Here is a 15,000-nt window from a genome sequence, read left to right as displayed (position 1 = left end):
GAGTGTAGAGAGAGAGAGAGAGAGAGAGAGAGAGAGAGACAGAGAGAGAGAGAGAGAGAGAGAGAGAGAGAGAGAGAGACACTCTGACAGCACAGCGCCTCAGACTGTTAGCCTGTTAGCTCCGCTCAGCTACAGCGGGGTTACCGGCAGCTCTGCCCGCTATTCGAGCTGTGTCGGCCCGGCTGAAGCTGGGAGGAGATAAAGGTGCACCGCGGCGTCGCAGCGCTGATATAAAGGAGCGCTGACAGCGCTGAGAGTGCTGAGAGTGCTGAGAGTGCTCGGGGTGCTCGGGGTGCTCAGTACCTCCGCAGACTATCGCCGCTCTCGCTCCTGCCATCTTTCCTGAATGAGCGCTGCAGCCAGGAAACGGGGAAGTAACCGTTCGCTCCCCGCGCATGCGCAGTAGCGCTGCCGAGCGGAGAACGAGGAAGGGGTTTTGCTTCGTTTGTTTGCGTTTCGGTGCTACGGAGCCCCGCTGGAGACATCCTGTACACATATAAACAACGCGGGGCCACGACTGAGTCAAGCATGGGGATGGGATGATTAAGTCGTGACTATGACTTAGTAAAGTGTAGGAACGAGATCCTAACGCGTGGGAATTAGATGATTAAGTCATGGCCATGACTTAGTAAAGTGTGGGAACGAGATCCTAACGCGTGGGAATTAGATGATTAAGTTGTGGCCATGACTTAGTAAGACGTGGGACAAGATTACAGCTTACTAAGTCATGGCCATGCATTATGATCTCATTCCCATGCTTTACTAAGTTGTGGCCACCACTTAATCATCTCATTTCCATGCCTCAGTAAGCCGTGGCCATGCATTCTTTTTATATACAAGAGCGGGGCTCCGTAAACGAGCTGTTATATCTCACGGTCCTTTACGAAAGCAATGAATTTTGCAAACACTAGAAACTTATTCTAGATAAACACGGTTTCCTCAGAGCCCGTCCGGCTCTTTATTCTAGATAAACACGGTTTCCTCAGAGCCCGTCCGGCTCTTTATTCTAGATAAACACGGTTTCCTCAGAGCCCGTCCGGCTCTTTATTCTAGATAAACACGGTTTCCTCAGAGCCCGTCCGGCTCTTTATTCTAGATAAACACGGATTCCTCAGAGCCCGTCCGGCTCTTTATTCTAGATAAACACAGTTTCCTCAGAGCCCGTCCGGCTCTTTATTCTAGATAAACACGGATTCCTCAGAGTCCGTCCGGCTCTTTATTCTAGATAAACACGGATTCCTCAGAGCCCGTCCGGCTCTTTATTCTAGATAAACACGGATTCCTCAGAGCCCGTCCGGCTCTTTATTCTAGATAAACACGGATTCCTCAGAGCCCGTCCGGCTCTTTATTCTAGATAAACACGGATTCCTCAGAGCCCGTCCGGCTCTTTATTCTAGATAAACACGGTTTCCTCAGAGCCCGTCCGGCTCTTTATTCTAGATAAACACGGATTCCTCAGAGCCGGTCCGGCTCTTTGTTCTAGATAAACACAGATTCCTCAGAGCCCGTCCGGCTCTTTATTCTAGATAAACACGGTTTCCTCAGAGCCGGTCCGGCTCTTTGTTCTAGATAAACACAGATTCCTCAGAGCCCGTCCGGCTCTTTATTCTAGATAAACACGGATTCCTCAGAGCCCGTCCGGCTCTTTATTCTAGATAAACACGGATTCCTCAGAGCCCGTCGGGCTCTTTATTCTAGATAAACACGGATTCCTCAGAGCCCGTCCGGCTCTTTATTCTAGATAAACACGGATTCCTCAGAGCCCGTCCGGCTCTTTATTCTAGATAAACACGGTTTCCTCAGAGCCCGTCCGGCTCTTTATTCTAGATAAACATGGATTCCTCAGAGCCGGTCCGGCTCTTTGTTCTAGATAAACACAGATTCCTCAGAGCCCGTCCGGCTCTTTATTCTAGATAAACACGGTTTCCTCAGAGCCCGTCCGGCTCTTTATTCTAGATAAACACGGTTTCCTCAGAGCCCGTCCGGCTCTTTATTCTAGATAAACAAGGTTTCCTCAGAGCCCGTCCGGCTCTTTATTCTAGATAAACACGGATTCCTCCCAGTCCGTCCGGCTTTTTATTCTAGATAAACACGGATTCCTCCGAGTCCGTCCGGCTCTTTATTCTAGATAAACACGGTTTCCTCAGAGCCCGTCCGGCTCTTTATTCTAGATAAACACGGATTCCTCAGAGCCCGTCCGGCTCTTTATTCTAGATAAACACGGATTCCTCAGAGCCCGTCCGGCTCTTTATTCTAGATAAACACGGTTTCCTCAGAGCCCGTCCGGCTCTTTATTCTAGATAAACATGGTTTCCTCAGAGTCCGTCCGGCTCTTTATTCTAGATAAACACGGTTTCCTCCGAGTCCGTCCGGCTCTTTATTCTAGATAAACACGGTTTCCTCAGAGTCCGTCCGGCTCTTTATTCTAGATAAACACGGTGTCCTCAGAGCCCGTCCGGCTCTTTATTCTAGATAAACATGGTTTCCTCAGAGTCCGTCCGGCTCTTTATTCTAGATAAACACGGTTTCCTCCGAGTCCGTCCGGCTCTTTATTCTAGATAAACACAGTTTCCTCAGAGTCCGTCCGGCTCTTTATTCTAGATAAACACAGTTTCCTCCAGGCCCGTCTGGTTCTTTAATCTAGATAAACACAGTTTCCTGCTCTGGTTCTTACACTAATACCAGGCTGGTGCTGATGAGCAGGGGAGACGGGGAGACTGACTGTTTCTTTATGGGGGAATCGATATGAAAGCGCAGCTCCACCGAATCAACACCCCTCATTTAACACCAGGAGGCGCTGCTTCACTCTGCAAAGACTTTGGCGACAATACCGACCTCTCCTGGAATTACTGCCACTTTGTCATAACAGAGTTTTTTCTCAAAATAGTACGACTGTTTTCTCTAACTCTATTTTTAATTAACAGTGGCCCTAAAACGCTGCAGAATCCCTCGCAGGCGGAAGATCGTCTCTTAACTGACCACTAGTCTACGCACTCACTGAAACGCGCTGCTTTGTCTGACTCAGGCTTTTGTTTTCTGGCAGCGTTTGAGCTCGAGAGCGGACTCGAACCCATTTATACTGCACTCTTAAACAAGGTTCTTTGTTAAGCACAAGATCCTATATAGAACCACAGACAGTGAAATCGACATCTGCATGCTTAAAGGGTTCTTTCCACGGTGCTATAGCTCAAATTGATGGAGAATGTGTTGTACAGGGTTCTATATAGCACCAAAAAGGCTTCTACTACATCCAGCCTGTAACAATAGAAGAACCCTTGTTTGCGCCTCAAGGGTTATTTAGTAAAGGGAATAGAACCACAAGGTTTATATAGAACCTTTTGCATGCTTAAATGGTTCTTTTACATGGTGAAATGGTTCTTCAGGTTGAGAACGTGTTGCACGTGGTTCAACATTAAATAAAAAAGGGTTCTTCTTTTATTACAAGCTTGACAACAAAAGAACCTTTTTTTGCCCCCATACAGAACTATTAGATTTCACGATGTAAATGATTATTTGAATTTTCACGGTTCCATACAGAATTACTGTCCTCCCTAAAGAACCCTTGAAGAACCATCATTCTCCGAGTGGACAAGACAGCACTTTTGTAAGAGTCTCTGGATAAGAGAGTCTCCAAACCGACAAAGGAAGCAGTGAAAACAACACTGTGGATTCCCTTTTATTCTTAAAATTTTATGTACAAGTGTGACTGATTTATTTTTGTTTAATGTACATTCAATATAGAAAGTTTATATACGGCGTATTATAGACAGTTTCACAATTGCACTAGTCTTTCACACAGATTGGTAATCAGAGTCAGTATCACTTCTCCCAGGTCCTTTTATTCAGGTGGTGACGATCATTACTCGGCATAAATAGCGCTTTTTGCATTCCGGGGGCGAAAAGAAAGAAGAAAGAACAAAAAGACTGTCGGGAGAGACGGAGAGCGATGGTGACGGCGACGGCGACAGGAGGGATCTGGGGTTTACAGAAAGGCAGATCTGGAGGACACAAAGACATCAAGGACTTGAAGAACAGATCAGTCAGGACACGGCGACACTGTCACAGCTCTGCGGTTTCACTTCTCCACCTCCTCTTTCCTTCAGCGTTAATCAAACATTCATTTAAGGTACAAGAGTAGAAAAGGAGGACAGACAAAGTGAGGAATCACGTCGGCGGAGCTGCGGTCGTGTAAACGCCACACAGTCCGAAATTTGGTTAAGATGAAGAAGCTAGAACGTGTTACTGTTCTGGAGAGACGCAGGCGGGATGAGAAAAGGAATGACGGGGAAAAGGAACACAGTCAGCTTCATCTCTGCAGCCTTACCGGTTCTCTCTCTTTATTCTTTTTTTTTTTTAATCTTCTCTGTCCAAAAAAAAAAAAAAAAAAAAAAGCACAAAAAATCCTAAAAAATATCCATACAAAAGTAAACTTTGTCTCCTGGGAGAAAAAACACAAATAAACAACATAATTCGACAGATTAGGAAGAAGAGAAAGAAGTGCGGATTTAAAACAGAGAGCGGAAAATAAGGGATTCGCTGGAGACGGAGCGCTGTGAGGGAACACCGCAGACATGGGAGGGGCAGAAAGGGGCAGAATGTCCTCCCCTCTTCCCCCCACCTCCATCTCCCTCCCTCACTCTATCCATCTTTCTCTTCGTCTCCCTCCATCTCTCGTGACGATGAGAAGGCCGCTGCTCTGGGGGAAGTGGTGCGGTCTGGGCGGCCGAGCTTGTTCGTAGTGCTTGGTGTCCATCAGTCTGTGTATCAGCCCTGGTCTCCGATGTCGTTGTCTACGGGTGGAGGGACGCTGGGCATAACCGTAGAACTCGTGCCTGCAGTCAGGTAACCTGCTATTCCCGGACCTGAACACACAAACACACACACACACACACACACACACACACACACACACACACACACACACACACACACACACACACTGTGAGCTCAGTGTTTTCAGAAAACACGTTTCTCTATGCTACAAGTGCTGGACAGTAACTGAGTACCTGAGTAACTGAGTATCTGAGTAAATGTAATTGGTTTCTGTACTTTAGTATTTTTGGTGTATCTGTACTGAAGTTTCTCCGTTCTGGGCGACTTTTTCCTTTCACTCCACTACATTTCAGAGTTTAATATCCGACTTTTTCCTCCTACATTTTGAGAAATCTGTCGTTCCTTTTGGTTTCTGTGTGTATAAAAACGTAACATGTCAAAACGAAAGAAGCGCAAAGCCAGAGCGCCAATCAGGGCCCAGCGGTCACTTTGTTTAGAGCTGGTTTTGACCTGTTGGTCATACCGACCCAGTGCAGCACGCGGTTCAACGTCAGCGCAGCAGCGTAAAACTTTGGGAGAGTCTGTTCAACATAAATGATGAACTAACCTAACTTTGTGTAAATAGAGCTCAATATAGAAATATGTCCACATATGCAGTCGAGACTGACGCGGCTTTTTTCTGAATTTCTACAAACACCATTTCATTTTATAGTAAATGAGTTTGGGCTGGTTTATGTTTATGAACAGACGCCTACAGATCAACATAGTAAAGGAGCTCATCTGTGATCCTGAGTTTAAAGCCAGTTTTTATTCAACTTAAACTTGGAACTAAGTTGTAAATAAATCTGAAACTGAAACTTTGCTTGTGTGTAAAAAGTGATTTCAGAGCCACTCGGTTCTCCCTGATGGAAACTGTTTACCTTCAGTGTTTTGTGCTTCTGATCATTTTAATAGACGTCAGCGTCACTAATTAATGACGTTCTATTAAAAGACTGGTTTACCAAGAGAGACGCTGGAGGACTTTCACCTGAAATGAGTTCATGAAGCCAGTCTGGTTATAAAAATGATAACAGGACATCAGAGCCAGAATTCCTCTTTTAGTACTTTTACTTTATACTTAAGTACATTTGAAGGGAAATACTTTAGTACTTTTACTCAAGTGGAGGTCTAAAGGGAGGAACTTCTACTTTTACTGGAGGAATATTTTACCTTGAGTATCTACTTTCTCCACTGCATGGTTTGTGCACTTCTTCCACCGCTGTAAGCTACCATAGGCTCTTCTCTTATACACTTAAAAGAGATGGTTCTTTAAAGGAAATAGAACCATGGGTTCTATGTAGAACCATCTGCATGCTTAAACGGTTCTTTGCATGGTTAAACAGTTCTTCAGATTGACGAAGGATGTGTTGTATGTGGTTCTACACAAAACCTTTTTGAAAAACAACAAAAACGTTCTGCTGTCACAAAGCTTATAACAATGGAAGAATCTCTTCTGGTGCTATCTAGAACCATTTTCAAAAAGGCTCTACGTAGAACCACATAACACATTCCCTGTCAATCTGAAGAACAATTTCACCATGCAAAGAACCATTTAAGCATGCAAATGGTTCTTTGAGTGCTCGGTGTTCCATACAGAATCATCGTCTTCACTAAAGAACCCGTGAGTGACTTACAGTCAAACTGATGACAGTCTTTACTGTGAGTTCATATTCCTGGTCATAATGTCAAGGTTCTCTATTGTGATCCACGGTTCTTTCAGACGTCCGTCACGATACACAGGAAAAACGTTTTACGATGTGTGATTGATGTGGACTTCAATGAAAGTAAGACAGTGATTGATGTAATGGAATTCAATGATTTGGATGGGTGACTGAATACTTTTGGCAACGTAGTGTAGCTCATTTTTATTTAGAGCTGATGTTCTGCTTGTGAAATCTGGTTCTGCAGTAGGTTCTTCAGTCCTCACACACAGGCTATTCTCCATATGACCGCATGTACATGTGGATGAATTTGCGGTTCCGTGGCACCCCTAATGAACATGTGGTGGAACGTGACGGCAGCTCTAGTCAAGTGCTAGAGCTACAGGGCAGGAGAAAGAGATGAAGCAGTGAAGGTGAAGATGAAGGGGAAACGAGAGTGAAGAAGGGAAAGAAATGGAGTGCACAGAGAAGAAGGGAGTCTACCTGCGTTAAAGCAAAAGAGGGCGGGGAGGGTCCCCGTTTGGCGCCCCCTAAAGTCCGCCCCGCAACGGACTACTGGCAGCCAGGAGAGAAGGAGTAGACACACCTGAGGAAGGAAGAGAAGGAGAAGAGGAGGAAAGAGAGAGGGCGAGAAGAGAGAGGGAAGCGAGCCAAGTCATAAGAATCAGATCAAGGAAGTCAGGAGGAGGGTTTAGTGGTTTAGGCATCACAGCAGATACGTCATTAACACACACTCGGGACCTACAGACCAGGGCTACATGGAGATATTGGGCTCCGTTCACATTCCCAGGCTGAAGCGGCACAAATCCGATTTCTTCCTCTAATGTGACTCAGACCCGGTGTTTTCAGGGCTGTGTGGACGCAAATCTGATCTTTTCAAATCCGACCTGACCCACCTTCATATGTGGTCCTACATCGGATGCGTATCCGATACGTGGCCGTGTGACCTTAATGTGATGCTCAGGTCTGATCATTCAGCGTTACCATGGCAACAGCGCCGAGCAGACGTTAAAGCCCGTAAACGGTGGAAAAGCAGCTCATCTCACCTTTTTCTCCTCCGTCTGGCTCTAATAATGAAGCCGAGAGCTGATCAGAGTTAATGATCTTCTCAGCGAAGCTCGTTCTGCTCGTTAGTTTGTGCTGATGATGCAGTGATTCAGTCACGTGACGTCACTGAGTAGGAGGAGCTCATGAGGGTCGTTTCAGGCCGGTTCATCACATTAATGACAGATTTGATTCATTTACCTAAACAAGTGAGAACCATCGAGTCAGAGAGACGGGATCTGAGCGAAAAATTGGATTTGAGGAATGAGGCTTGTAATGTGAACGCAGCTTTTAAGACAATTATCAATAAATCCTTATATAATACACGTTTATTCCACTACAGGCTTCTGGAAACACATTAATGAACTTATGACGTCCACAGCACTTAATATTGCTACGATAACGATTGAGAAGTGATGTATTGTGCGGCTCTCCAGTACAGACACACAAAGCCTGTGTTAAGTGTGCTGAGATGTAAAGCTAATCTCATCTGGGCTTTCATGTACACGTGCAGTCAGTCAATCAGAGAGAGGATGAGCGAGTAAAGAAGATCTTGTATTTATTCTTCTGTAACAATATAATCAACTGATGTTGACCGAGGTGAGTTAGAAAAGGGAAAACATTAGCCTGCGCAGTGCTGGAGGGAAAAGAACGAAGGGAAAGAGGGAAGAGCCTTCGCCCTGGCGTGTGATGAAGCTGCAGGACAGCAGTGCTTTACATTAGTGCAGCGAGTGTGTGTGTGTGTGTGTGTGTGTGTGTGTGTGTTACCTGTTAGATAGCCTGCAGTCTGCGACTCTGAGATGAAGAGATCGTGTTTCTGATCTTTGAAGGCACTCCACACAGTGGACCGAGACAGGATTTCATTCACCTGGAACAACACAGCTGGTTAACCACCGTACTGCGGCTCACCGAGTCGAGTGAGGAGCGCAGGAAACGACTCGTCTTCTACACAGGACTGAGCAAAGGTTTCAGGCACCCAAGCAGATACGGTAAGCGTGTTCTTGAGTGTGTGTAGATTCTGTTGGACTAAGAATCCGAAAAAACCGACGCGCTTACATCCACTCAATAATCCGATCGTAACCGGATTCCTGCAGTTATCTGACTATTCAAATGGTCAGCAAACATTTCTGGAGCGACGCTTCACGTCGTCTTCTGTGAGTTTATTGGCTGGTTGTAAAGCAGAAATCTGATTACTGTCTGACTCGTGTAGACCAGGATATATTATTAAATAACAGAAAAGATTAAGATTAAGAGACCCTTATTAGTCCCACAACGGGGAAATTTCATCTCCACATTTAACCCATCCGTGAAGTGAAACACCACACACACACACTAGGGGGCAGTGAGCACACTTGTCCAGAGCGGTGGGCAGCCCAATCCGCAGCGCCCGGGGAGCAGTTGGGGGTTAGGTGTCTTGCTCAAGGACACCTCAGTCATGGACTGTCAGCCGAGGGGATCGAACCGGCAACCTTCCGGTCACAGGGCCGGTTCCCTGACCTCCAGCAAAACACAACGGAGATTTTCTTAAGCAAATCCTTAAAACCCACTTAACACCAGAAGACTGTCACCAGGGTTCTCTTATGTGGGGTTTGTTCTTAGGTAAGAACAGGATCCACACACACTCCAGAGCACAAAGGTGAGAACAGTTCTGCGCTTTAAGAACACCAATCGTTTTCTTAGGACCTCCATCAAGAACACACTTGAGAACAAACTTAAGATGCTGGAGAATGCGGCCCATTCTAACGAGCTTGTTAGTGCTTGTCTTAATAAACTTGACGAGTTTTCTGTGCGAAAGCTTTCGTGAATCCGGGCCTCGGATTTCTCCCTGAAGCCCCAGACACTGAGCAGATTTATTCATTTCGTTTAACATAATGATGCACTGATTAGCCAAATTAGGTATCGGATGATAACCACAATTAGTAGTGAACAGCCATAAGAAGATGCTTGGAAATCGTCTAAATGTTATATTTATTCTCATATTCTGAGCAAATAAACTCCTCACCTGTTCTCCATACTGGAGGCTGCGAGTCATGGATTTTAGAGCTTTGACGATCTGAGCTTTGGTTGCTGACGGGTTCTCCAGAGTCTCCAGCCCCACTCCCTCTAACAGCTTCAACAAGTACGGCACCAGCTCCACCCTGAGAGCCTGTTCACAACACGCACAAACGCAGGTCAGCGGTCCGGTAATTCAGGAAAATGATTTCAAGACTAAATGAGGTGAAATAAAACTGACATCTGCAGATTAGGCAGCTTCTCAAAAGTTAGATCTGACTGTGGGCATGTGTGTCTTAGTTGGATGAACACCAAAAGTTAAACTTCAGAACTGATTCCAGCTGATGTTCACGTAATTAAGCGCACTTAATGTTCTTTTCTAGAGAAACTTAGAGCTGCTCACAGTGGTGGTGATGGGAACCAGACGTCCCTCTAAAAGCTCCTCACAGTGGTGGTGATGGGAACCAGACGTCCCTCTAAAAGCTCCTCACAGTGGTGGTGATGGGAACCAGACGTCCCTCTAAAAGCTCCTCACAGAAAGTTCCTACATGAACTGGTTCTGAATTCACTGCCTGATGACTGAGACGCTGTTTTATGAGAGTTTAGAGAACTTCAACTCCATTCATGGTGGAGGGAGACATGCAGGGCGCTGTGCGGCAAAATAGTCCCCAAAGAAAACTCATTATTCCAGATTTTCCACCGTTTTTCCATCATCAACATTCCATATAAACTCAGAAGACTCGTGTAGGTTCTCTGGTGGTTCTGGATGGTAAATAAAGTGTCTATATCTGTGTTGTAGTCATGGCGACGCCTGGTTCCACCAATAAAAACAAAATCACCAATAAAAACAAAATCAATCTCTCTTTAAGTGACTGATTAAATTAAACAATGACATTTTCCCCACATTAAGCATTTTATTAACAGAACTAAGTGAGTATTAACAGAATAGTGTATGTATTATTAATTTACCTGGGTTTTAACTTTATGGTTATTTATATTCTGGCATATCATCCACTGAGGATCCAACATTGCACCAGTTATTTGGATCTACCGTTGGCTTGGATCTACCGTGCCTCTGTAGAGGCAGCCTCAGTCCCTCATCTACCAGTTTAACCCTCAGTGACACCAAGATAACGCTGCTAACGTTTGCCTCTGCATGCTTCTATTCCAGCCCCTCTTATTTTTTGAATTACTCCCATGCAAAAGCGCCATATATCACAGCGACAGCTCTGCCTTTTGACAAGTTGTGGCAGATATATAGACATTATCTCCACATTATATCAGCCCACTGCGCCAGCTCCTGAAGACACAGTGTTCCTGTGAAGACCCACCTGTATTAGGCACTGAAATAAGAAAAATAATGGTTTTGTAGGGTACATTTCTGGTCTCGCTGTACCTGTGCGACCAGCTCGGTCTGCTCTTTCTGGAACATGCGGTTGAGGGCCTCACAGGCCAGCCCAGCCATATCAGCCCTGACCTTCATCCCACTCATCAACGGCCCAATGGTCTCCAGCGCCGCCATGGAGCGCACACATAACTGCAGAGCGCGAGAAGAGACACAAAACAAGTTTGGCAACACAGGAAACGGCCATCAGTGACATGTACAGGAGACTTCTCAGAGCATTTCATGGGACCAAGAATAAAATGAGGAACAGAAGAACCAAAAAAAAAAAAAAAAAACCCAAAGCAGATTTTACTGATTAAGATCCAAGTTCCTTTACTTACTGTGGTTTAAAGGTGCAGTGTGTAAGATTTAGAACTCGAATATAGTAAACAAAACCAATGTTTTGCAAATCACTGTTTTTTATTAGCTTAGAACGAGCCCTTCATATTTGCACAGGGAGCGGCTCATCTTCCAACAGAAGCTGCCACCGCCATGTTTCTGCGGTAGCCCAAACGGAAAAAACACGGACTCTAGAGGGCGCCGGAGGGGCAGCTTAAACTTGGTGTCTCTGCAGCTCCAGGTTGGAAGATGTAGAAAGAAGAAAAATCCGTGCTGGTGCAGGCCCAGAGGAAATAAAGAGGAAAAACCCACTTCTCCATTAACCTGTTCATTTATTAACCGTATATACACTGTAATGTCCAAACCACAAAGAACTGACTCATTTTCTTCTTAGAACTTCTTAGAATTTAACACTTTTAATTAACATGTCATTACTTTTATTTTTGCTTTTATCATGGCATTGCCACACAGCTGCTCATAGATCAGTTAAAAGAAAGAGAAACGTTTATGCTGGGCTGTTTTAAGTTCGTTTAGACGAGGACTTTTATGTTGAAGGGCACTAATCCAGCTGGAGTGTTGGGGGAAGTCAGGTGTGCTTTTAGCTTCCAGCTAAGGGAGGCTGTGTATTTAGTGAGTCACGCCTATTTCTTGTGTGCTCATATTTTATTTCAACTTCAGTTCAGCGTCGTGAATTTCTTCACAGCTGCAACAACACCGCAAGCTACAAGCCCCGGTTCATTTGTTTAGTATCAGATTAAATTCCCTCTCTTTTTATTTACCTTGACAGCCACCTCAGCTCTCACTCACTGTTCAAACGCCTCAAACTCCGCCTCACCAGCTGACCAGGGGTGATGACGCTGCTGTAGATCTGAATCCTGATAGGCCGGATCATTTAGCAGCAGAGGAATCTCTTCCACAGAACGATACAAAGGTCGTTATACCCAGAACAGTCCTTTAAATGAGCCACACCGACTGTCACTGGCCCGAAAGGGTCACCTTACGGCCACTGTAGGGTCTGCTACACACTTGGAAAGGGAGGGGTGAGGGAGGGAGGTTCAGCTGGCTGTAATCTGCAAGTTCACCACTAGATGCTGCTAAATCTTACACACTGCACCTTTAAAACAAAGAGTCCAAAAAAAAAAAAAAAAAAAAGACGAAAGTTGCTGAAAGTTCACATACACTAATTAGAATAATGGGTGTGGCATCACTAAGTGTTGGATACTAACTTGTATTTATAATTAACCTTGTTTGCATGTGAGGTTAGGAGTGGCTTTATTTACAGAACGGAATATCATAACACCTACAGATCTGTAAAAAAACCCTCAAATAAAAACAATATTAGAAGAAATATGTTTTGGCTGTGGATCTAATGCACCTCATTGTCTGAGAGGACATGGATGAGTCTGATGGAACTTTTGGGGACAGCATTGTTCTTGTGGTTGAGAGCCGCCAGGATGCGGGGCAGGTGACCCAGAGGAGGAACCTGGTCAGCCAGCTGAGTCTGAGTGCTGAACAAACACACGGCCGCCGTGGTGACCGTCTCCAACGCCTCCCCCTGATAGAGGGGCGGTCAGAGGAGGACAGCGAAAGTGGGACAAAGAAAAAAGAACATTGTTATGAGGTCACATCATCTGTCATCATCACATCTATCTGGATAAACTAGACATGAGTGTCTGAGTGGTTGACTATGTGGGTGGGCTCACATTGGGGTTGTTCTTCTCCAGCAGTTCAGTGAGGGTCTCGAGCAGCGAGACGAGGAACTCTCGAGGTTTGCGCAGCACCCAGCCAGGCTGAGCGATGAAGATCCGCAGGAACACACCTCCAACTTCCAGCTCCCCATGTCCTGCTGCGTACGCTACCGTGAAATCTTCAGGTAGCTACACACACACACACACACACACACACACACACACACAGATTAAATTCATCACTGTTAAACTGTGAACACAACGATTTTATTCAAACTTAATCCAGTTAAACAGGATATTTTCCTCCCTTTATAATGAAACGTGCAGTCTAATAATACTGAGAATATACACTCTGATTGTTTTAAACTATCCACATATGTTTATTTCATTATTATAATGTTTTAAATCTTCCTTTATACATTAATTAGACGATCCAATGATGAAATGATGTTGCAGTGATGCAGTAGAGACGCAGTCCTGCTGTGAGGAGAGTTTTACTTTCTTTATTTAATTTTCTTTCTGTCGTCTGTCCTGATTGTCTAAGAACAACCCCACCACTGGAAGTGCGGCATCTCACCTTCCAGTTTACATCAGGATTATCCTTCTGCTGCTTGAAGTGACTGAAAGAAGACGAGAAGAACCAGATGGATGTTAGAAAAACAGTGCAATACGAGAGGAATGGAGAGAGCTTCGCACAAGCATTAAAACATTAAGCTGTTTCATCACTGAAGCACCTACAAACTCAATCACGGGATTGTTGTGCTATACTCTTAGCAAAAATGGTCCTATTTAGAACCAAAAAGGGTTCTTTGACTTAAACAGCAGGGTTCTATGGGTGCTTTGAGATTTTATGGTTCTATATAGATTCATTTTCTTTACTAAAGAACCCTTGAAGAACCATCTATAAGAATGTATATTGCATGCGATCCCTGGAGTCTCTCGATGCACGTTTAGTTTATTCTAGTTCTGGAACGGCTCGGGTTAGAACGCTGATGTACCTCACCATCACAGTATTCATGTCTGGGGAACGCTGAGCTGAACATTAGAGCTTTTAGGTCAGTGTGTGCATGAGAGCCACTCACTCGAGCATCATCTCTCGGACGGTGGTGGAGACGGTCTCTCGTGAGGCGTCGTTCCAGATCAGCTCTGGGTTTTCGTGCGTCCCCTCGAAGATGTGCACGGCTGCTTCTGCGTTGTCACGCATGGCATCCATGAAGACGCCCGGCAAGAAACGCATCAGAGTCAAACGCACCTGCGGTTCAGAACCAGGAGAGGGAATAAAAGAGAAAAAGAAAGGGGAATTAGTGGTTCTCCTGCTCTCGCTCGCCTGATAACTCATCAGCTCAGTGGGGAAACACCTGATTCTATTCACAGGAAGCGAGGAACCGTGTAGGAACCAGACAGTGAGACGTGGCATCCGCCGGGGAGCGTATCTAAACTGCACGGAAACGCTCACCTTGGGGCCGACCAGCTTGTCTGAGGTCATCTTGGAGAAGAGCTCAGCAGTCTGGGAGCGCACCTGAGGGTGGGTGGAGTTACAGAACAGATCCAGCAGGTAGATCAGCGCACCTGCAAAAAAAAAAAAAAAAAAAAAGGTGTAGAGACATATATTCAGTTACACATCTCAGAGCCTTATCCCTCATAGAGGCAGCCTCACCTTTGGCCATTGCTTCTTTGACAATCTTGGTGTTGGAGGTCAGTGCATACAGAGTCTCCAGTACAAGCTGCCTGCCTGTGTGAACAAGTCATAAAAAGGCAGTCATAGCTCATTCATATCTGTCAAAATTTGACTTTTTACATTACATACTTTTCAGAAATTACACAAAAACATTCATTTCAGACGAGCTTCTCTATTCAGTAATAAGATCATTCTGTTTTTCAGACAGAGTGAAGCTTACTGGACGGCAGGGAGTGCAGCAGCACCAGCAGATTGGCCAGAACCAGCGACTCCGCGATGTTACTGACGCACTCCTGGTTAGACGTGACCGTATTCACAACCTGGAACCGAAACGCACATCAGCGGCAAAGACAATAGACAATAGCAATGAAACAAAGATCTGATCACCTCCTGAAGACTAAC

The 15,000-nt window shown here is 45.2% G+C and overlaps 2 protein-coding genes across 7 annotated transcripts in view; both read right to left on the bottom strand.

Annotated features, from left to right (window-relative positions):
• The window catches only part of tmx3b (thioredoxin related transmembrane protein 3b), a 107,470-nt gene extending 107,090 nt beyond the window's left edge, over window positions 1–380 (bottom strand). Inside the window, exon 1 of the mRNA XM_037534170.1 lies at window positions 304–380. Within this exon, the coding sequence (XP_037390067.1) occupies window positions 304–337 (34 nt within the window). The 5' untranslated portion in view covers window positions 338–380. The remainder of the gene's footprint in view (window positions 1–303) is intronic.
• Window positions 381–3,663: 3,283 nt separating this feature from the next.
• LOC108442970 (dnaJ homolog subfamily C member 13) overlaps window positions 3,664–15,000 on the bottom strand; it is a 99,864-nt gene continuing 88,527 nt past the window's right edge. For 5 of the 6 annotated variants that reach the window (XM_017723311.2, XM_017723308.2, XM_017723312.2 and 2 more), the window contains 11 exons: window positions 14,819–14,918; window positions 14,578–14,652; window positions 14,377–14,489; window positions 14,003–14,172; window positions 13,498–13,540; window positions 12,936–13,109; window positions 12,608–12,787; window positions 10,906–11,046; window positions 9,520–9,663; window positions 8,286–8,385; window positions 3,664–4,862 (listed from right to left, as the gene is read on the bottom strand). In XM_017723311.2, coding sequence (XP_017578800.1) covers window positions 4,765–4,862; window positions 8,286–8,385; window positions 9,520–9,663; window positions 10,906–11,046; window positions 12,608–12,787; window positions 12,936–13,109; window positions 13,498–13,540; window positions 14,003–14,172; window positions 14,377–14,489; window positions 14,578–14,652; window positions 14,819–14,918 — 1,338 coding nt within the window. In that variant the 3' untranslated portion in view covers window positions 3,664–4,764. Of the gene's footprint in view, window positions 4,863–6,956; window positions 7,060–8,285; window positions 8,386–9,519; window positions 9,664–10,905; window positions 11,047–12,607; window positions 12,788–12,935; window positions 13,110–13,497; window positions 13,541–14,002; window positions 14,173–14,376; window positions 14,490–14,577; window positions 14,653–14,818; window positions 14,919–15,000 lie in introns of all 6 variants that reach the window. The other variant, XM_017723313.2, reaches the window with a different exon arrangement.

Source organism: Pygocentrus nattereri, chromosome 24 (genome assembly GCF_015220715.1).
Source record: "Pygocentrus nattereri isolate fPygNat1 chromosome 24, fPygNat1.pri, whole genome shotgun sequence".
Taxonomy (NCBI): Eukaryota; Metazoa; Chordata; class Actinopteri; order Characiformes; family Serrasalmidae; genus Pygocentrus; species Pygocentrus nattereri.
This window is presented reverse-complemented; position numbering and strand designations above follow the sequence as displayed.